Source organism: Oenanthe melanoleuca, chromosome 3, assembly GCF_029582105.1.
Source record: "Oenanthe melanoleuca isolate GR-GAL-2019-014 chromosome 3, OMel1.0, whole genome shotgun sequence".
Taxonomy (NCBI): domain Eukaryota; kingdom Metazoa; phylum Chordata; class Aves; order Passeriformes; family Muscicapidae; genus Oenanthe; species Oenanthe melanoleuca.
The window spans coordinates 61,502,035-61,525,280 of NC_079336.1; the positions used below are offsets into that span (position 1 = coordinate 61,502,035).

Below are 23,246 nucleotides of genomic sequence, written 5' to 3' on the forward strand. Positions count from 1 at the left end.
CTTTTTTATATGAACTCCTAATGACAGTGTCAATAAGACACTCAGGAAAGAATAAAATTTGGAGTAGCTGAAACCATAGCTAAATGTGAGGTATATTCTTGTATCACTTACTTCTGTGCTGAAGCATTTTGATATCACTGTGTGCCATTGTAGCAGATCCACAATAAAATCTAAGATTTCAAGTCAATGAAAATTCATATATTGAAGACTAAATTAATAAGCTTATTAATAAATATAACTCTGAAACAGGTATTTTACAAACTGATAGTATTCTGTTTTATTTAATCTTAATAAAAATATTTCAAGGTACTGTAACTTTACTGGGATAATTTTACTGGGACAGATGATTAGGATCTGTGCTTGTTGTGTAGGGGGAGAGGAAATGGGAGGAGGATGTATAAATACCAGACTCCTAAAAATAACCACAAAGAATGTGTGGAAAACAGTAAAATATTTTTTGCTTCTATGTATTCGTGCTGTGTAAACAGAAGATAAGCTCTTAAATTACCAAAAACTGTAATGATGCCCCAACTAGATTGCATTATTTAGAAAGTAAGCTTGAATGTTTGTTTTTCTAGGTTCAAGAAGGCGTTTGAGTCAGAGCCAACGTTACCAGCAGGAATTAATTATGCAGTACTCCTCCTGGCAGCTGGACATTGCTTTGATACTTCTTTTGAGCTGCGGAAAGTTGGTAATTATAACTTACAAATTCATGGTGAAATCACATTCTAGTGAAAGTACCACCCACTGTTATAGGGGAAAAATCTGGTGCTTGTATGTGAAAGCTTTGATAGAGAACATGTGAATATTTAGGTTGGTCTTTCACACTACTGCTGATCCCACCTGACTGCAGGTGAGTGCTGCCATGAAGACCTGGTTTCAGTGTCAAGATCTTAAATGGTTACCAGAGTTTTGTAAAAACTAGGCTTCTTTGTAAAGGCATCACTTGTGTGAAACAGGAACACCTGAAATTGGAATTCAGTTCCAGCTGAAACACAAACCCCTGGAGAGAATATGGATGAGAAGTCCATCCTAAGACTGAAAAACATGCACTTGACTTGAGCTTGGGTTGGGTTGAGAGAAGACTATTTCTCTTCTGATGCATTCTTAGAGGTTTCTGAATGTTTGTATTCATAGAATAATGAATAACAGTGGTTAGGCTTGGAGGGATCTTTTAAAGACCATCTAGTCCAAGCCCCTGCTGTGGGAAGAGACATCTTTCACTAGATCAGATTACTCAGACTGACACTTACAACAGAGAGGCATTCACTTCCCTGGGCAGCCTGGTCCAATGTCTCACCACCCTTGTCATAAAAAGTTTCTTTTGAGAAGAATTAAGTGGATTTTATTTATGATTTCATTTGTGATTTTCTGGATTTGAGCAGAGAAAAAACTCAAAATTAGTCAGTAATATGTTCAGGGAAGACTTGGGAAATAGGACTGAGTGTTGTAATATGCATTGTATTTCGTATTCTTCTCCACGAATTTGTATAATTCTTGATTTTATGTAAAGTCCATTTTAATCTCTGTTCCTCCTGAGGAAGTCCTCAAGTGAGAAAGAAAAAAATTTTTTCATTCCACTAAACATATCTGTATTCAGCCACTGCTCTAGTTTCAAAGTTAGGTGTGCACTGTGTGTCTGGAAGTGATTTCCTGGGTAATTTTGAGTATGAAGGTCACAGTGAGATGATTACTTTTGCATAAATAGTGGAAGTGAAATTTAAATTCTCAGGTGTGAATGAAGGTATTAATTTGGATGTGTGAGGCTGCGTAGAGTTGCCCCAACTACTGTGTTTGCCCTTCTGTGAGTGGGTGAGATTTTGCTTTTCAGTTGGCATAGAATACTTCCACATCCTATGCTGAAATTAGAATTCTTGTGCCAGAGTAGGAGGTAAGAAGATATGTTCTACATATTGCATAGCATTTACAAATACTCACTTACTGGCCTAACTTTAAGCTAGATAGTTTAATAGAGCTGGGCTATACTTTTTGTGTAGTTTAATATGAATCCTTCAATTCTAAAGAAACTACTCAATTGCATGCCGACTACAACCAACTGGATCTGGACAAATTAATTTTACTAATGAAATTTGTATGCTATTTCTTTGGTATCATCTTTTTATGAATTTGTCAAGTGTTGTTTTCCCTGTTGTTTGCATTGGGACTGTTATAGAAAATAATGTTCATAAGATTCCATCCCCAGCTGGTGAATTATTTAGTGCAGAAGTATTTTGTTCCTTAGGTGGTTTGTGTATTTGTTTGCCTGTCTTATATTGACATTTAGTTGGTGTCTGCTGGAAACCCTTGATACAGAAACCCTTCCTATTAGCTACTGGTGTCCATCTTTTTTTGTTACTCGGAATATTGTCAAAATACTTTTAGTTTCAGACTGACTCAGCTATTTTGAAACATGTTTTCAACATGTTAAACACATTTATAGTATAGACCCCATGTGTATCACTGGTCATTTATTTCTTGTTGGTAAGACTGTGGTCACTATTCATAGAATCATGGAATGCCAGGTTGGAAATTACCTCCAGGATCATCTACTACAAAGTTTTTTGGAAAAACACGCTCAAGACAGGATGGCCCAGCACTCTGTCCAGCTGAACCTTAACTATGTCCAACATCAGCAAATCCACTGCTTCCCTGGGAGATGATTCCAAAGGCTGATTCTTCAAATTTTGAAAAATGTTCATCTTGTGCCCAATTAGAAAGTTCCCAGTAGCAACTTGTACCTAATCACCCTTTGTCTTTTCCTTGTGAGTCCTTGTTAAAAGGGGGTCTCCATCTTCTTTGTAGCCACCCTTTTCCCACTGGATAGTGATAATGTCCCCCCAAGCCTGCTCCTCAAGGCTGAACAAACCCAGCTTTTCCTCATATGGCAGGCTTCCAGTCCTTTGTTCATCTTCGTGACCCTTCTCTGGACCCTCTCCAGCCTGTCCACATCTTTTGTGTATAGTAGAACCAAAACTGAACAAATTATTCCAGCAGTGTCCTGGCAAGCACTGCACAGAGTGGGATAATGACTTCTTTATCCCTCCTAGTGATGTCCCTGTTGATACATCCCAACATCACATTGGGTTTCTTTGCTGAAGAAGCACACTGTTCACTCATATTCAGCTACTTGCTTTTCAGGGCCCTCAGGTCCCTTTCCACAGATCCCAGCCTGTGCTGCACTCCTGGATTATGGGTTTTTCAGATGACTGGAGTTGTGCTAGATTCTGAGGATAATTTAGAATTTTATTTGTCTGGGGTTAATGTTTTAAACAAAATCAGGCAAAATCACAAGGGTTATATGGGAAAATGTTTTGGTTTTTTTCCTAGTCCTAAGTGTCTCTTACATGTGTATAATTCTTTTGATGTCACCTCTTGTTTAGATCTTTGTGTACGAGACCATTTTTTAGCAAAAATTTTAGTTAGATTTGCCAGGCAGTGCTTTCTGTTTGGTGTCCACCCACAGCATTATCTGTAGTACACAGAGAAATTCTGCTTTCTGTTGGGAGATCAGGAGAGGAGCAGGAGCAAACCAGTCAAGTTCAGTCCAGGTTATATGGAAATTATATTGGTAGGCTGGGAAAGGTGTAGGGAAGGATGCAGCCATTATCAGTTCTTCAGAGGGTGCATAAGACTGTAATTGGGAGATGCATATTCTGCATCAGATCAGAAAATTTGCCTTCTAAGAGTTCCTACCTGTACATGTCAGATAATAGTTCACAAGTAAATGAGCAAATGGAGAATTAATAAAAACCCTCCTTCTGTTTTCTGAGTGATATTGCTTACTTAACCATATAAAGAACTTTGAGACCAGAAAAGAAATGCTGTAGTCTGCATTGAAAATTTTGATCTCTGCAGGCTGTGTAACTTTGACACACAAAGGATCCTGTAATATGAATTGTTCTATCAATATTTGAGCAAGGAAAGCTCTTTATTTATAAAACCTTCATAGTAATATTTAACTGGTAATATCTACTTACCGTACCTTATTTTTGTCACAAGCTGTGGATATATTCTTGGTGTTATAAAACTAAGGCTTGTCTGGTGTTAATGGTTCCTCTATTTTGGCTCATTTGTTTTAAAGGCAAAATATTTTTTATAAAATATATTGGAATTCAGCTGCTGCTTTTTTTCCTGTCCCCTTGTGCATGCCAAGTTTATTATGGAAGGAGAGAATGTCGTGACTTTGCCTGGATTTTTTTTATACTCTCAAAAATCTTTTAAAGATGGTGAAATAAAAATAAACTTAGAAAAAGGGAAATTATACAAGGAAACCATAAACTCAGAACTAGATTCATGAAGGTTCACTTTGCAAGTTTCCAAAATAATCCTTCTCTCCCAAGTTCTTCAAATGTGAGTTACAGTCTTTTGAACCTCTTGTTAATGTCATGACAAAGCAGCTGCATTTCAGGGTGTAAGTAACTTGCCTTTCAGGGATGAGTAACTTTGTAGATGAGCTTTGCAGAGGATGGTCAGCAAACCAGAGTGAGTTTTAGCCAAGTACCTCACCTTTCTCAGAAGAACTTGTTAAGAGGGTGATGTTGTCTTCTCTAAGGTAATAGGATCCTCTTCACAGAATACTTGGGTAAAACTTCCATTTTATCCAGGTTATGTAAAAGTAATGATTCCCAAACTTGGTGTGCTGAGCTACTGCTACACATCCATCCTTTCTCCCCCTATCTTCCTGTAAGTCTCCCTTACTGAGCTGGGACTCCAAGTGGTTGGTGTCACCAGTCCTACCCTCCTAACAAACACCTCTCCCTGCCAGCCAGTAATGCAGGTCCCTCCCCATGTGAGCTGTACTCTCCCTCAGACTCACACACTCAGTTTGTACCTCACTTTAGCTCTGTTTCCACATCTGGAGCATGGAAGGGTTGTGATGGGTGTGTCCCTGCAGATGGCAGAGCGTGTCTCTGTGAACCAGAGACTGGTGCTGCTGCTTGCTGTGACAAATAGCCTGTGACAGCTGGTCACTGCAACTGTGTGTGCCATCACCCAGTGCTTAGCAAAGGCCCTAGCACAGCTAAATTCCTCCCTTTCCCCTTCCTCCCAACAAAGGTGTGTCCAACTGAAATGGTCCATGTATCCCTGTGATACCAGTTCCTCACATCTCTTGTGATGAAGTCCCATTAAAAGCCTGTGTAAGTTAGTAGGTGTCTGTCTTTTCTCGTGTGCTGCTATCAAATGCATGCAAATGTTTAGTTCTAGTAGAGCCCTTTGTAGATATTGCTGAGACATGATACTCTAAAGTCCTGGGGGAGATAAATTTTTCCATTTACTGTGTTTTCTGGAAAGCATTCAGGTTTTGTTCTCTAGAACCCAGCTAAAGTTGAAGACTATCAACACAAATTCCCCCTCCCTATTCTCCACTGACTAGTGCAGGTGTGCATCTTCAAGTGGTCTCTTTGACAGTGTCAGTGTGTGTAGCACCCTGGCTTAAAGCCTTGCAGAGATGTTCACCATGGTACTTTGTGGGGCAGATGGAGGTGATGTACATTGCCATGTTTCTCAGGCAGATCAGAGATAGTTTGCAGCATCTGTGGCATTTTTAAAAGCCTTTATTACCTGACGTTGATGCCATAAAATATGTGAGCAATGTGATAAAACAAGATAAACTTTGTAGGCTGAAATGTACCTTATGTAATGATACCCATTTTGATAATATTTATTACTGCTTCTACTGTGAAGTTTAGTCTGCTAGCTAATCAAGGGAGGTTATGTAAAAAACCAAGATCAACAGTTGCATTGAAATTTCTTGTGAGTACTCAGCCTGAATATCAAGGACAATGGAAGATGATGTGGGAGGGAAACTGTCATAGTGGAGTAGTGTGGGAAAAGTGAAAAAAAGACTACAGTGGTGGAGCATCTTGTTGTGTAAGCTGAAAATTTGTTTTTTTGCAGGGGATGGTGTAGCATATCTCATTTAACTATATGTAGCAGCTCATGTGAACTAAAACTCATCCTGAAGGCCACAGGGGAGCCTGTAGTTCTCAGCAAACTTAGCAAGTGAAAATAAAACCTGAGTCTCTCCGTAGTCTTGAGTTGCTGAGGGACTTGTGAATATTAATAGATGTCTTTCATTGGGGTAGGACTTGCTGCAGTTAAAAGAACATCACTGCTGGAAGAAGCTCAGTGGATCATCTGTTCCTTCTGCATGGGACCTTGTCTATAAAGGTAAGTTTGGGGCTTGGGGCTTGTAAGTCAAAAAACAAAGCAGAAAAAAACATAATAGGTGCCTTATTCAGCATCTGTTAAGTTTTTGCAGCTATGTTGTGCAGCCTAAGGCCCCAATTTACCTTTACAGATGAGGTCCATGCAAGAACATAGGTAATCTGACTGTGGCCTTGTCCTGACAGTGATGTCTTAAAGTTCCTTTCTTGAGAAGCCTGTAGGAAGAGGGGGTGGGGAAAAAAAACTCCTGCCAATTAGGGTGTTTGGAAGGCATATAACATTAACTGGTAAGTATGATTTCCATCTTATTTTATCAAAATGGGGAGGGTATAATAATGTAAGCAATTAAAAAAATTTTGAATAAGGGAAATGGTTATTTTTAAATTGCATTAATTCAAATTCCTGTGACTTGTTATTCTCTTTGCTACAGGAGTAAAGATCAGCAGCCTGCTTGGTAAAAAGGGGAGCTTGGAGAAACTGCAAAGCTATTGGGAAGTGGGATCTTTCTTGGGGGCCAGTATGTTGGCTAATGATCATATAAGAGTGATCCAGGCTTCAGAAAAGCTGTTTAAACTAAAGGCACCAGCATGGTAAGGTGATAAACAAGGCCATGTACATTCCTATGTTTTAAAATGTTGGACTCCCTCAGCTTTCACATTAGCCACTGTATTCAGCTGACAGGATATGTTTTGTGTTTTTTAACAGGTTTTACTGTGTGTCTAATATTTCACTGTGCTTTTTTATGCATGGAAGGGACTCTCTTCCCCTTTTACCCTTATTCAGAGATAGTCTGATATGGGTCTCTAATTTGATGTGTGAGAAGGGCAGATCCATCATGGACTTCAAGCTCTTCTGAGGGCAAAGGAGAAAGGAGGAGCTGCTTGCAGCTACATTGCTGAAGAGAGGTAGTAGTGGCTTGTGAGTTCAGTCATGACAGCCTGGAGGTTTTGGGGAATGAAGATAGCTTAGCTAGGGAGGCCTGGCTGCACCTTTAAATATTGTTAAGCTGCTATTGCACATAGCAGCTGTTTTAGGAACTGAGTACAAATGAGCTGTATGGTGCAAGCTGCATCTTGTAATGATTGAGAAGACTGCAAATCAAAGTCCAGTTAATAGGAAAGCCATAAATCCAGGGTTAAAGGCAACCCTGTGAACTCAACATCTGTTATGCAAAGGCTAAGAGATGTGTTTTCTGACAGCATGTTCCCAGCTCCTGCTATGGATAGAGGCAACAATGAAGGACCAGTCACCTGCTCATTAAGGGCTGGGATCATCTTAGGTGGGCTCATCTTTCTGACTAAAAAAGTTGTCACTCTGCTAATTATAAGAGTGAACATCACAACATGAGTATTCTTATCTTTTTATAAAGAATAGAGTGTGCCTCCAGAAGGTAATCAGAGGGATGCCAAAACACAGAAATGCTAAACTTTTGCATTGACTTAACATAGAAACTGTCAAAATTAAAAACTCTAATTTTCAGCCAAAATATTTCATAAATGCTTTTTACAGTGTATTTATTTGCAAGGTTTTTCATTTTTACTATGTGTATATTTTACTAAGAAGCTGGATAGCACTCTCTGGAAGTCTCCTGGTGGAATTTTCTGGAGTTTATGAATGCCTGGTTGTCAGGATTTTATGTACCCCAGTGCCTTTGGGGTTTAAGTCTGTGGATTGAATTCTGAAAATGCTGCTCACTCATTTGTACTTCATGAAGAATTTCTCCTGTGAGCAATTCCTTCCCAGTCTGTTGCCTGCTTTATAGCACAGCCCACTTGGTGCAAGCAGGAGTAGACACAGTACCTTAAGCCAGCCATCCTGATGGCCTAAGAAGGATAATTGGAAATTTCACAGCTATGGAAATGTTCACTAAAGGCCCTCTGAGGATGAAACAAAAGTTTCCATGAGTAGCCTAACTGTGATAAAGTGATAGCAGTGATAAATCCTCTTTTAGCATGGATATCTCATTGCTGTGGTATTCATAAAAATTGCATGAGATTATGTTTACAACCTTTTTTTCAAAATTGCCAAGAGAAAGTGGTGTTATCAAGAAGTCCTGTAAATCAGCCCCAGGAAGCAGAGCAACAGAGAGAGGGATGAACTGCACTTAGGGGAACACTCAGCACTACTGTTGTCCTTCCCTAGCAATGCCAAAAGACTGCTTAACATAGCTGTTGCCATCTTTGTAGGATAATATGTTCCAGAAGCTTCATGTTTTAGAAATCTATGTTAAATAATTGCCTATGCAGACACAGTATAGGAGATAGAACAGTGCAGGAAGTTAAACTAGTGGACTTTTCACCTGAGTTTTTATTTGAGGTAGATCACTTCTGAAATAAATACGACAAAGGCTCAGTTTGGTCCTTAGGTAGAAGATGTAGGTATTTCATGAATTTTTCATGGTTTAGGATGGAAGACAGTATATGGTATCAGGAATATGGGCAGGAAGAAATGTTCCAGGACTCTTTCATATTTCAGTTGCCTCATTTAGCAGCTACATTTCCCATTCTAGTTGGGAACTGTTATTATGAAAAGCAATCCTAGAGAAGCAAAATATTACTGGCAACCTTGGCATTGCAATGGTGAATACCTTAGTTGTGTTTAAAGGTAGAGACATTATTGCTTACAAACTGAACTGAATTTACTGTCTGTGTGTTTGAATGATCACAGGTACCTGCAGTCTATTGTAGAGACTATTTTGATATATCAGCATTTTAAGAAGCTGACTCCAGAGCAACATACAGCCAAACAGGAACTCGTGGATTTCTGGATGGACTTCCTTGTTGAAGCCACAAAGACAGATGTGACTGTAGTCCGATTTCCAGTAAGTGGCTGCTTTGTTGGGGTTTGGCGACTTTTTTTTGTCATATTTTTGGGAGATGGGTTTTTTAAAAAGAAATTGTGATGTAAAGGAAATGAGCACAAAGCACTGCTTCTCTTTTGGTGGCCAGACAATAAGCTGGCTGTCCAGAAGAAATGTATCTGGCCTGCATCTTAGATTGATTTTAATCGAATGCACGTGGGTACAACAGGATTGCACAATGTGTTCCATACAAAAGTAATGAGGAAAAAAGTCAAGATAGAATTTTGCTATTTATTGTTTTCTACCAATGGGTATACTTCTAGAGCAAACATTTACAGTGTACTCTAGATGATTATATATTAACTATACCATGTTTTGAAAAAAAGGTATTAAATTATTTTCAGTCTTTTTCTAGCTCAGCAGGCTTAGTATACTCTACTGTCAATTAAGATTGTGCCTTTTCAGAGGTTAAAAATCAGCCTTATGTAAAAAAAATTAGGGTTGGCTTTTTTTCTTTTTTAATCTTGTTACTGTCAGCCACACTAAACTAGCCCATACCTAAAGTTTTGTTTTTCATTATTTCCCTGTTTTTCCTGATATGGTATGACTATAGAAGTAGTTTTAACAGATTTCAGTATCTTTTGAAGTTCTACTAGTTTTGTATTAATTATTGAAACTTATTTTTTCTGCAAGGTTTTAATATTAGAACCAACAAAAATCTATCAGCCTTCGTATCTCTCCATCAACAGTGAAGCTGAGGAGAAGACAGTATCCATCTGGCATGTGCTGCCCGATGACAAGGTATGTTTGTAGTTGTAACTCTTTTCACAATTTAAAAGTATGCTTGGTGCGTAAGGCATGTAGCATGTGACCAGTTGCATCTAATTATGATTCTGGAAAATAGAAAAGTGTTTTAGTAACACACAGGAAGATGCTGAGATGTACTGCTGTGCTTAAGATTGTCCTGATTTTCAGTGGATCTTTTGTTTCCCATAATTTGTTGAAATAACTTACATTTTCCTTCAGGTTGTTTTAAGCCATTATATAATATACAACAAACCTGTTGCTTAAGATTTCATAAGTAATTTATAATTTACTGTCATCATACCAATAATGTAACATAAATTACTTACACTTAGAGAATCATCTTCTTCCTGCCCTTGAAGTTTTACATGTCAGCTGTGATAAATACTCCTTTAATATGAAAGTAATATAGACTGGTATGTTAAAATGGGAGCAGAATCAATCAAATGCCAAAGAAGCATTTGGCAGAAGGATGAATGGATGCTCAAGAAATTGAAAATTCTGAGAAGTTTGTATGTCAAGGTGTGAGATAGCCAGATGTATTTGGAAAGGAACTTAGAAAATCTGGAGATGGAAGTGGAGAGGAAAACCTAGAATGGTTATTACATTCTGGGATGTTAAGGAAACAAAATGTTGGTAAGAGGGAAGACAAGGAGGATGTCATAGAACCTTAGAGAAGGACGTCAGCTAGGGAAAATGAAGGAGTATATGAAGAGTGAACAGAGGCTGAGTCAGCTGGAGGCAAAACACTGGGGATGCTGTGATTTGTAAGAACTAGCACTGTACATTCTTCCATGGCAGAATTTTGCTTGCCTGCAGGATAGGAGAATGAGGACCTGTTTTCAGGTAACCATAGAATCATTTAGGTTGGAAAAGACCTTCAAGATCACCAGGTCCAATTATTAACCTAGCGCTGGCAAGTCCAATGTTCAGCTTTCCTCCTAGTAGTCTGTAAAAGGAGAAATGTTTTTGAACACAAAATACAGTGACACTCTACTGCTTAGAATTTTTGTTGTGAGTTCATGAGAAAATGAAAATGGCAGCTGAAATAGCATATTTAGAGAACAAACTGAAATGTTTGCCTAGACCAATAAATTTCTATTTATTTGTGGTTTATTCTGACTGATGTTTTTTGAAGTAGGCTCAGCCTTGCAGAATAATTTGAAAAATAAATGTATGCAATTCTTGGGAAAAATAAAAATTTACCATACAGCAAATAATTATTTGGCAGAACGACAGACTTAATCTTGTTATTCTAAAATACCTGTTCAGAAGGTATTTCTATAGTCAGAATTTATTCTATTTAGAGACTGCTTGAACATGCCTCGTTTTTTTTTCCTTTCTTTTGTGGACTTTTTTGTGTGTATATTGAGTTCATCTCCCAAGAATACATTTCATTCTGTAAAGGGGCTTAACTGTAGGTTAAGAAGGAACATAGGACTAGAAGGAATTTTCTGGACAGTTGAGTTCTGTTCACCTCTGTTGCAGACTCTCCCCCCATATAATGTTTCCCATAAAGTGATCAAGCTCTTTCTGAATATTACTATAGGTTTCCCAGTTGACCAATCATGCTGAAAAGTGGTTTGAGAATTCCACTGCAACTCTAGAAGAGCAAAGAGCAGAATATTGCTGGTGAAGTGAAAAGGAGTTATTTATGACTTCTAGTTTTCAGTCTGAAATTGTTGACATTTCATACATATTTGTTCTTTTGCTAACAAGGTGTTTCTAATAAGTATTTCCTTTTCTCTCTGATGTTGACATGACAATATTTTTCAGGAGAGTCCTAATACCTCTTAGTGTGGTGTTTTCATTAAGGTTTCTTTTTAGGCAAAACAAGTAGGCTTGGTGTACTGGCCACACGTGGCACCTCATTGCCATAACTTCCTATGATCCAGTTTGAGTTAACCTTAATTGAGCATGTGTACTCATATTCCAAAAAGTGTATTCCATGGTGCATTCCTGTATTGTTTATCTACTGGGATATTTTTTTTTTTATACATTCAGCAATGGCATTTTTCATAGCTGTGTCATTTGACTGCCCAGTTATCCTCTGTCTGGGAGAAGGATTGGGATGTATTAGTCTATGCCTGTTTGGTATTTAGAAGATAGGTGTTTCTCTATAGCATGTCAAACATTTCTTTCAATTTTCCCCTCTTCTTCCTGATGTGAGGCGTGTGTCTTTGTATTTTCTGCAGAATAGTACTTTCCTATTTTTCTGGCCTAGCCTCAATCACTGGCATTAGACATTAAGTGTACTCCTTGTACTTTTGCTCTGGCCAGAATCCTTACCGTGGTGAGCTTATTGAGTAGCCAGGAATGTGGTTGATACTCTGTGCCCTGTGAGCCATCACACCCAACAAAACAATGCAATGGGCAATTTGGTAGTTACCCATTCAGCTGTACAATTGTAGTCTGCTGCAATTTGTCAAATTAGAATCCATCACAAATCTCCCTGAGAGAAAAGGGACTAGAAAAATTTGGAGGCACCAGTTTCCTGAATGTAACCAGTATAGCACTTGTCTTTGCTAAGAGATTTTGTGAAGAAAAAAGATGTATTGTCTGTCAGTCTACTGCACAGAGGAAGACCCATACTTTGGTCTTTAGTAGCCTGAAAACAAGCATTTTTGGGGCTGATTAACAAGCAAAGACCACCTATCTCTATGCAAGGGTTTGTTAGACAGCTGGGTTTGGAAACTTCTTCATCTAAGTTCAGTCTACCAACCATAGGTCTGTCAGAGCTTTGGCAGTTTGTGCTTCAGAGTTCAGTTCATTTGGCACATAAATTAATGGTTCTACTTGTTTTCCAGAGTTCAGTCAGTGCTCCAGGAATAAGATCTGTGAGTTACAAAGTGTATGAACTTCCTTTCATGCACAAAGAAGCTGAATTTCCATTTCAAACCCAAACTGAAACTGAGTGGAGCCTGCAGCTGGCACTTTTCTATTAGACAGACAGCAGTCAGTAGCAGGATAAATAATGTAGCCTCTTTCTTTTCTATTGCTTTTAGCAACATATTTTAATATTCATTTCTTTAATATTACTGAGTTTAAGATAAACAAATGCCAAGAAAAATCAGACAGTATTTTATTTTGTAGAATACACATTACCTTTGCCTTGCAGCTCCCTAATTTTAGCAGCCGTTCCCGCATGGGGTTAGAGGAATGCAGCAATGCTGCTTGTAAGTTTGAAATAGAACAGCCTGTCTCTGTTTTGCTTTGGCTTCTGAATCCATTTTGAGTTTTGTTTTGGGTAGTTGATGATTTTTTTGCCTAACCGAAGAGCAGATGCTGAATTTGGATAGCACGCCTGATATATTTACTCCAATATATTCAAAACTTGGCAAGACCATGAAGGGACATAACTTTTTGTGCTATTTCATTGCTTGAGAGCTTTGCATGGTAATTAAGATTTAAGAGATTAGTTGCACATAGATGACAGGTAAAAATCCAATACTGATGCTTCTTGTTATGTTTCTTGAGCATTTCAGCCTCTCAAGACTTATTTTAACTTATTTGGATTTTAGTACTGGGAATTGGACAAGCACCAATAGCTAAGGTCTAAGAGATTTTATAAGCATGGAAAAATTGGAAACTAGCAGGTTTTGTATATGAAGGGAGTTGTAAAAGACTGTGCAGAAACCCCTCCTCCTAAGCATAGGGATTGAGTTGATCTTCAGTCATGCGAGAGAACCAGGCAACTCAAACAGTAGTTTCACAAACATGCCATCAGCATCAGTTAGTACTTCCACTTCAAGATGCAAATCCAGCTTTTCCTAGTGTTGGGCTACCCTCCTGTTCCTTTACCCCGTGAAAGAAACCCTTACCCCATTTAACAATGATGAGATATTAAAGTTACTGCTTTGTACTTTACATTTATAATAGTTATGAAACTTGTGCATCAAAAAAGATGTTTGCTTTTTAGCCCATTGTGTTAGGCATTTCATATTGGCTTCACAACATTTAATATGATTTGAGCAGGAAGGGAAGAATTACAGAGAAAAAGATTGATGCAGGAATCCTCACAGAAAGCTGGAAGAGTCATTTCCACTGTCGTTTTCTGCACATTGTGCAACTATTTCAGCAGTGAATCTGACTTCCATGTATTTCATTATTCATTTTATAAGCTACACATTTTTGGCTCTTCTTTTGGAATGCATTTGATTATGTTTCTGTTTGACGGTATGCCCTTGCTCAGATCACTAAAATGCCAAATGAAATTCAGCTGCAGAAAGCAAAGGTTTTTCAAATATGTGGCTCATTGTGATGGGATCCCAACATTGCCAGGGCTGTGAGGTGGTGTAGTTCCACCTTTTCCTGAAAGGAGAATGTTTTCTTTAGAGGGTACAAAAGGCCTCTGTTTGCTACAGTAAAGTTTTAATAGAACATAAACATAGAGCAATATAACTGTCTACAGACAACTCAGTTCTGCTGAATGTGACAGCTGTAAATTTAAAGGATCTGAAAATAAATGAGACCTGGCCCTTTGTGTTTTCATAGGGTGGCCTTTTTCTTCCAGCCATGTTTTCACTCTTAGGGGTTTTGGTGCATTCTCATCGCTCTCTTCTGGATTCCTAGTGAAATAGTCTCCTTTCTGTTTCTTTGGACACTTTGCCTTATTTGAGTAATTCTTCCTACTTTTCAAGAATTTCCTATTTTGCTCTCCTACATTTCTACTTGTGGCTCTCTCTACCTGGCCTTCCCCCACACTAGGGGATTGAGTGTGCAGGGCAAGCTCTCTTTATTCTCAGAGGTGGAATATTTTTCCCTCTCCTTTCCTGAGTATCACATGTGATCCCAAGTTCAGTATCCAAACAAGGCTATACTGGCATCTCTTCCAATCTGCTCTTTTGGATGTTTTCTAAAGTAATAAATTGTGTTTGCAGTGTAAACAGTGAAGAAATAACCCAAAACTTCTATGTAGATCTTCTGTTGCTTTGGTTTTGGGTGAAAGAAAAAATGCCTTGAAAAATAGGTATTAATAGATAATAAATAGACTGTTGTCATTTGAGAGTTTCCCCTTCCATCTCATGAGCTTCATTCTAGAAGATATGCCTACTGGCCCTTCATACATAAGGAGGAGTATTTTATTTATTTATTTACTTTTTACTGTGTGTTACAGAAAGGTATCCATGAGTGGAACTTCTGTGCTGCTTCCATTAGGGGGGTAAGGTAAGTAGTTTCCCGTTTTTGTTTTGAAATTAAAGGAATAATTGAATGAATTTTATGTTATGTTGCTGCTGTGGACTTTGGAGTGACAGTGATATTCTATCACAGCTGCAACCTCTTGCAATCTATTCTTCATCTTAGTCTCTTTTTTCCTTTTCCTGAGGATTTATCTGTATTTGTCATCCTGCAACTCTCCACTTTCCTTTTAGTGTAATTAAAAAAAAAGTCCAGAAAACTTACATTTTTTAAATAGTCGTTGCTCTGTTCTAATAATAACTGTTCCATACACAGAGTTGTTGCTATGTCTGCAGGACGTTTTTGCACAGATGGATGATTCTTTTTCCTTCCAAAAAGTAACTTAAAAACACCAAACTATCAATAGGAACGAAAATTCAATCCTGTGGGATTCAGCTTATTTTAGGGAAAAGTTGCAATGATATGCTTAGTTCAGTCTGGTTTGGGTTTGGCTACAGCATGTTTTTGTGTGCCTCTAAAAAAAAATAGAGGGAAAGAAAGAATTTATTTATTTATTTACTGTCATTTTGGTTTTTCCTTCCCCTTATTAAACCATGCTGTGGTCAGTACTGTTTCTAGTGTAACCTCCTGCTTTGGTTATTTAAACTGTGAATTTTTATTTAATTTTTCAATTGATTTTCCAGTCTGTTCATCTGAACAGATGTCCAAAACAACTCAGATGACTTTATAGTGAGCCAAGAGTCACTGTGAATTCTTAGAGAACTCTCTGGCTCCCTCCATGAGGAGCTGCAGGGGGAAGTATTTATCTTATGCAACATGAAGCTGAATAAGGTTTTTTTTTATTTTTTATTTTAAATATATCAGAGTTTCTGATCACTTTATTTTTCAGTGTTTCACAGGTTTTTTTCCTAGTTTTATGAAGTCAAGTATTGTTTGGAGTGGGTGAGCCTGCAGAACTGCTTCTAATCTATTTTTATATCAAGACTATTTTTGGCAACTTTGAGGCTCCTAGACTTAAACTGGTCTAGGAAGGGGCAGTTCCCAGCTTTATAAGGACTCTCAGCCCTTCTAGACTAGTAAGAGTCAGCTCTAGAGATGCAGCCTTAATGTACAAGGCAGGTCTTTGTACATGATCTTGGAGGCTTTTAGGACAAAGACCTCCATAAATATTTATGGCACTCCATGAGGAGACAGCAGGTCTGAGGAGACACCTAGTTATGAAATGGCTCACGTTTTTAGTAAATACTTCTCAGTGCTGACAGAGAGCCACTTTTCCTGCCTGCTGTGTAACAGCCAGCATAATCAGCATCTTGTTTCACAAGTAATAGGGTTCAGCTCTCAAGAACTGCAAAGCAACTTGGAAAGTATGTAGAACTCTCTGAGCAGAACAGTGCTAAATCACACTCTGTATGCAGGAAGTCATAGCAACTGGCTTTAGTGTAAGAAACTCATCGATTAGTGGTTTGTGTGCCAATGTAAATAGCTCTGCTTTTGCCATATGCCTTCTTGACCTCTTAAATACAAGTGTTTCTTATTGAATTGGCCCAGAAAGTGCTGTTATTCTTTAAAGGATTTATCTCAGCTTTTGGAACATGGCTGTTTCCCCAAAGTACTTGGCTTCTTAGTTTATCAAGCAAAGTTCCTACTGTTCTGCAGAGATGACAGCATATGAAGAAGAAGATAGGAAATTTTATTTTTCCAATTGAAAAATAAAAACTAAAGTGGAGGACTGAAGTTTGCTAGGCTACAAGTTGGCTTTTACTCACTGTTCAGAAGTTCTGGATTATGAAATAACAGCTGCTTGTGTTGTTTCTGTGGGAGAGTGCCTCAGAGTTCTGCATCCAGTTTCTTTCATAGCTCAAGAACTTAGACAAGCTTGAGACAAGGATATTTGCCTTCCATCCCAAGTTCTTGGAGCTTTGAATCTCATCAGAATACTTAATTACAACAATGAGAGGTGCCTGTAATGCTAGACTTCTAGAAAACACACTGAAGTTCCACACAGCTCTTTTTCTGTGATTCCTACTAAACACCTAAACAGGTGCTCACCTCTTTAATCTGCTGCTTCATCTGGAAGTACTAGTAATCAGTAGTTACAGCATTTTCAGTATTTCTTATTGACTAAGGGGAGTTCTGGATGTACATGATGCACATGCTCTTTTGCTTCCCTGTTTGTTTTTGGAGTTCGGTGAATTCAGCTCCAGTTCTGCTGTCACATATGTCAGTAGGTACTATATCTGCTTGGGCACTGTCAGAGAGGCATTTCCTGAGCAAATTATCCTGGATCCTTTTATAACTCAAGTAATTTTTAGTATTCCTTTTCTCAGTTTAGTCTCTTTCTCTCTTTCTCTCTTTCTCTCTTTTCTCTCTTTCTCTTTTTCTCTCTTTCTCTCTTTCTCTCTCTCTCTCTTTTTCTCTCTTTCTCTCTTTTTCTCTCTTTCTCTCTTTTTCTCTCTTTCTCTCTTTTTCTCTCTTTCTCTCTTTTTCTCTCTTTCTCTCTTTTTCTCTCTTTCTCTCTTTCTCTCTCTCTTTCTCTCTCTCTTTCTCTCTCTCTTTTTCAGGGAGAAAAGCAACATATAAGCAATTGAAACCCTCACTTAAAGGCCTTAAATATTTATGAATTTCCCTGGCCTCTGTGTACACTCCACATTCTTACCCCTTTATTCACTGCTCTGTTTGTCAGTGGTTTCTGGGCATGTCAGGTTTCAGCTGACAGTTTAGTCAGTAAAATGTTTCAATACACATGGATCTGAATGAGTAATTCTGTTAATATCATTTACTCCATATCTAGAGAGTTTACTTATATGGTTGAAAAGCTTGAATTAAAGTTAGTTTATAAGCTCAGGACAGTGACTGTCTTCCTAAATGTGTACACTACTTAGAATTTAGGAATTTCCCTAATGTAAAAATAAATGAGTCACCACACACAGAGACAAATATTCTTATAATGAACCTCATTCTTTTCATAAGTAGATTTATGAAAGGCTAGCTTGTCTAAAGAGTTATTTGTGTATTAAAACTTACAGGGTTTTACAATATCATAAAGGAGAGCAAGGATCAGGCAATCTTAAATACTTTTTAAAGGCTCAAAATTCCAAGTATTTCCAGATACTTAAAAAACCCATTACATTAATCAAATCATCAATCCTTTGGCACAACATAATACATAATTCTACTTTATTGTGCTACAAATTAAGTAGTAACATGATGGCTGTCTTGATCCATCTAAAACAGATTGATGTTACTAGGACTGTGGATTTTGTCCAGTATGTTAATAAGCTTAATAAGGAGACTTAATTTGTCTTGGTTTCTCAAATACTGCACTATTTTCCCTTGCCATTTCCCTCCTCTCTTTTCCAATATAGTAAGAGTCAATTATACTGCATCGGCTTGACAGCTGGCACTCAATATGTGACCAAGTTACAGAAAGAGCTGTTTCAAATAACATTTAGTATTTTCTATAAGGAGCAGAGTAATGTCATGCATATAAAACAGTTCTGGTGAATTAATATCTTTGCACGAACTGCTGCCTGCTTGGTGTGGAAAACTGACAACTCTACAAAAGTTTGCAACTCTTCTGTTTATCCACTGAGACACTTATGCATCCATAAGAAAATGGCATACATGCCTCCTCTTTATCTTTACTCTGCAGTTATAGCAGATGAAACTGAAAGTGAGGGAAGACATGAGAGGGCAAGTGTAATAAAGTAATTCACCTCATGTTTAGATACTCAATTTAAAAATACTTTTCAAACTTACTTATCAAGGTACCAATTAACAAGAAACTGAGTAGAAAATTTTATTTTGAAGATTGAGCTGTGGCTGATGTCTAAAACACAAAGAACTCATTATTTCAGTTCAAAATCCAGCTTTCTAATATGATCCTGAAAGGATGTTTCATTCTGGTTGCAAGAGTGAAAATTAAGGGCCTTGCCTAAAGGTACTGAAGACAAAAATGTCACAGGTCAAGGGAAATATTCCTATTAATTTCTTTGCTCCTACTCTTTCTTGGGCAATGTGTGGACAAGTGGGACAAGTTGAATGATAGCAAACATCAGAATGTGAACTTTGGAAGATACAAGAGAGTGATTTTACAATAAGGAAAAACTAGGATTCTCAGATTTCATCTGGTGCTTTCCCATGTTAAATGGGTTGATCTGTATGGTTTGACAGAGCTGGTAGAAGTCTAAATGCATCTTTCCAATAACTTTCTTGGCCATTCTTTCAGCATTTCAAAGTTTGAGGAACGATGCTGTTTCTTGTACGTGCTGCACAACTCAGATGACTTTCAAATCTATTTCTGCACAGAACTTCATTGCAGAAGGTGGGTCACTGCTGTTATTTCAGAAAAAAATATGGCCTGTGATGGGATGGATGGTGTCTGCATGCACAACAGGGACTGACTGTTTCAGAACTATGGTGAAAGTTGATCTGAGTGTCCTCAGCGTCTTTTGTGTGAAAGCTTAACATATAGCACCCTGTGTACCTTAATACACTGGAGATCTGGTGTATGTAGGATCAAAGAACAAGCTCAGACAAACATTGGAAACAAATACAATTATAAATCTAATTATTTTTTTGCACACATCTTTCTGGGATTAGTTTGTAATACATATCATATTACGGCTTACTAAAAGTGTGTGCCCCTAATTCAACAAAGCATCCTAAATTTTAGAAGGACTTACCAAAGTGGGAACAAAGTCTGGTCAAGATTTCTCTTTGTAACTGTAAATACATTTTTATTTGCAATTAAAAACAAACACACTTGATTTCCTTTACTTTAGCATGTGTTTACATAAGAAAGATTGTACCTGCGTCCCTGCAGGAAATTTGGTAGAGTTTAGCAGTGTCTCTGTTTCTCTAAGCTGTGTTTCTGCTCCATAGGCTTGAGGCTGTGGTGTTGAATTGATCCTGGAAGCATTCCCAAAGGAAATTTCACTTTTTTTGTGCTAAAATGGCTGCAAATCTGCTTAAAATCACTGCAGGACTCTCTGTTAATGACTGGATCCACCTCACTGCCCAATCTCTAGCTTGTTCTTTCACCCATTCTAGTTCATATATGTTCTTTTATCATGTTCATTCCCCTTCACATCTGAGCTCTTCTTAAGAGATGAGTAAGCAGTACCTTAGCATGACATGGTTTTTGTACTTGCCTTCTTTCAAAAGGGTAGACATAATTTAAAATAAGATTTTTTAATGAAATAGACAACCTTTTCATTCAAGGAAAACCTCAAAGCTAGAATTCCTACACTACAAAAACTCTTACAAATGCAGCAAGACTTCCCAGCACTTCTCATGATGCTTCAGTGCTTTCAATGGACATAAAGAAATGGTGGTATAGGATGAGAATTTCAGCCAAGCTTTAGATTTTGAAATGCCAATTCCATTAATAATTTCAGATATAATGGATTCTTGTAAAAGAAGTAGAAAACTTCAGATTTCGATGGCTAAATCACCATGTAAACAAAATATTTCTTTGGACAAGCAAACTTATACACTGAATTTATACTTACTGTAAAAATTACACTTAAATATACTTATATATATTTTTATTCCATAATATGTAGTTATATAAAATAATGACTACTGTACTTATGTCCTTTGGTCCCTTCATTACTTTGTTCCTATACTGTCTCAAGTTACTGTCTCAAGCCTGTGTTTCCCCTCTCTCTTTTTTTTTTTTTAAACAGATTTTTTGACATGGTGAACAGTATCACTGAAGAAATGGGGAAGACTACAGAGGAAGGGGAATGTGATGGAGACTCTCTAGAGGTATTTGTACTTTTTTTCCTCCCAACATACAAAATTATGGGCTTCTAGTCTAGCACTTCACTGCAGTAAATTACTCATTACTTTTCCAGGGATTAGTGAAGTTACTGCTTAAGTTGTGTTCTCACCTGGAGTTTTATCTGAACACACACACAGCTGCAGAGGGAATATCGGGATATCGGGTGCAGTGCAGCACTTAAGGTGTTTGGGCTTCCTTTGAGGTGGCAGGGAGCAGGATAGATACCTAAGCCCCTGTCCTATCACATGAAAATCTGGTGTCCTGAAGCTCTAGAGACATCCACACCTAACTCAGAAGTCAGTGCTCTGTAATGATAACAGACAGCCCTCTGTCCCAGTTTTGATGTTGGCATTTTATAACGCACTTGTAACACATTTTATAACATTCTCTTTGAAATGGGAGATTGGACAAAGGGAGACCACTGGGGTGACTTGCAGCAGAGAAAAATCTATTTAGAACCTTAGGATGCCTGTTTTTTTTTATTTTAGCAAAAAGAAAAGCAGTGGGTGACTTGATTACAGTGGATAAGTATTTTTACAGGAAAAAGAGCAATGTGCTAATGGTCTCTTTAATCTGTTGAATAAAAAGGTAATTAAATAATGACAGCAAAAAATTGAATTAAGAGGCATGACTTTACTATGAGAATAAGTCATTGCTGAAACAAAGTACTAAAAGAAGTAGTGGATTCTTTCTTTTATTAAAGACAGCCATCTTTATGTGGAAGAAAATAAAAAATACTTTACCTAGGCATAAGCTACTGGGTTTAGCACAGGAGTGAGCTTGTGAAATCCTGTGTTACACAAGAGGACACATCAGGTAATCTTTCTAACAAATGTTTTTGGGCTGGCCTTAAACTCCTTGCAATTCACACTCAGCTGAAACCACGCTTGATGCACTGTGGTGCTGACTAAGCTGCACCGGCGCAGCTCTGCTGGCAGAGCCGGCAGTGTCAGAACTGGGGCTGCGCTGGTTTCGGAGCCCTGGGGAGGTCAGAGAGCCCCTGGGAGGGGCGAGGATGTCCTGGTGTGCTCCCAGGCTGTGTCTGGTGCACAGTGAGTGCCCTCTGTTGGCTCTGGCTGTGCACTCCAGAGCTGCGGGTGCTGCTCCGGGAGACGCGAGGTGGAACCGCGCTGACCGGGTGCAGCAAAGCTCAGCTTAACTCACCTTCCTGGAAAGGCTGCCTCAGAACCGTGGGGAAGCATAGGAGTGTCTGCACCATAGCCCAGTTGTCATCTTAAAGTGTTTTTTTTTCCTTTATCCTCTGTGATCTGCAGAAAGCTACGAGCATCTGAGATGCCTTAGTTGTGATCACAGGGTCAGACAGAATAAGTGTTCTCCTTCTGTTCCATTTCACATTGTTTTTGTTTGCTTTGCAGTATGACTATGAGTATGATGAGAATGGTGAGCGAGTCATTCTGGGAAAAGGAACGTACGGCATCGTATACGCAGGACGAGATCTGAGCAATCAAGTCAGAATTGCTATTAAAGAAATCCCAGAGAGAGACAGCAGGTATAGGAACTGTGGTTAATTCCAAATTCTGTGCTTTACACGGTTCCATCACTAACGTGGTCAAGGAATTTGCTGATCAAGGAGTGCCTCTTCTACAAAGCTGCCCATAAATTACCTGTCTGTGGTATATAGTGGGGTTCCCTGTCTTTGTACAAGTTGTGGAGTACATTGTGATCACAACTGAGAATTTAGATGTTTGCTGGGTTTGATACTAGTGGTTTTTTATTTAAACAAAACCACTGAAGTGCAGAACAGCACTCAGGCACCTGGTGATGAGCCCTAATGAGCCCTATCTACTTAGACATACTCAGGCACATACTTATAAAAGACTTATTGGAATTTGTGATTTGTGCAGTCCTTTAAAATTCAGAATTGTTGACAAAGACATTTTTTCTTTCTTGTTTTTGCACCATTTGTTTTGCAGCCTCATAACATTAGGATAAATCACGTGGAAAAATCTTTGCTAATTTTTATTCTTTTTAAATACAGAATGTTTCTATGTGTAACCCTCTCTCCTGTATAAAGTTTGCCATGTAAGGACCAGGCAGTTTATATCCTTAGTATTTGTGTATTGGAAGACTTCCAGGTTATCTTATTTTGTATCCATAGATTTCCACAAATATTGTGATAAAAGTGGTATGAAATCTAAAGTTCAGAGTTTTCAGGTGAAACTGGCTCTATCAAGTTTAGCTCAGTTTCATTTTCATGGGTCTGCCTTGTGGGCTTCCCTTTGGTTATTCTGTTTTGACTTGATTTTTTTCTTTGACATTTGAAAATTAACATTTCTAAATCTTTTGGCTGTTCATGTGGATATGTGGTCTAATAATTTTTAACCTTTTAAAGGTACTAGAACTTAGATTATGGAGAGGGGAATCCTTCCATCCTCTATATTGTTATAAATTGAACTTCAATATATGTTATAATTTCCCAGAAATTATGGCCTTATTACAGAAAACAATCTGTTGGCTCAAAATTGTTACAAGTTTTCTGTATGTTAGAAGAAATTTGCTTGTAACAATTGTGATTAATAGAAAGAT

At 38.0% G+C, this 23,246-nt stretch overlaps 1 protein-coding gene across 1 annotated transcript in view; it reads left to right on the top strand.

The window, feature by feature from the left end:
• MAP3K5 (mitogen-activated protein kinase kinase kinase 5) overlaps window positions 1–23,246 on the top strand; it is a 94,481-nt gene that overhangs the window by 48,344 nt on the left and 22,891 nt on the right. The window contains exons 8-15 of the mRNA XM_056488900.1: window positions 579–691; window positions 6,599–6,758; window positions 8,836–8,989; window positions 9,662–9,769; window positions 14,889–14,938; window positions 19,140–19,235; window positions 20,602–20,683; window positions 22,076–22,209. Of these exons, the coding sequence (XP_056344875.1) occupies window positions 579–691; window positions 6,599–6,758; window positions 8,836–8,989; window positions 9,662–9,769; window positions 14,889–14,938; window positions 19,140–19,235; window positions 20,602–20,683; window positions 22,076–22,209 (897 nt within the window). The remainder of the gene's footprint in view (window positions 1–578; window positions 692–6,598; window positions 6,759–8,835; window positions 8,990–9,661; window positions 9,770–14,888; window positions 14,939–19,139; window positions 19,236–20,601; window positions 20,684–22,075; window positions 22,210–23,246) is intronic.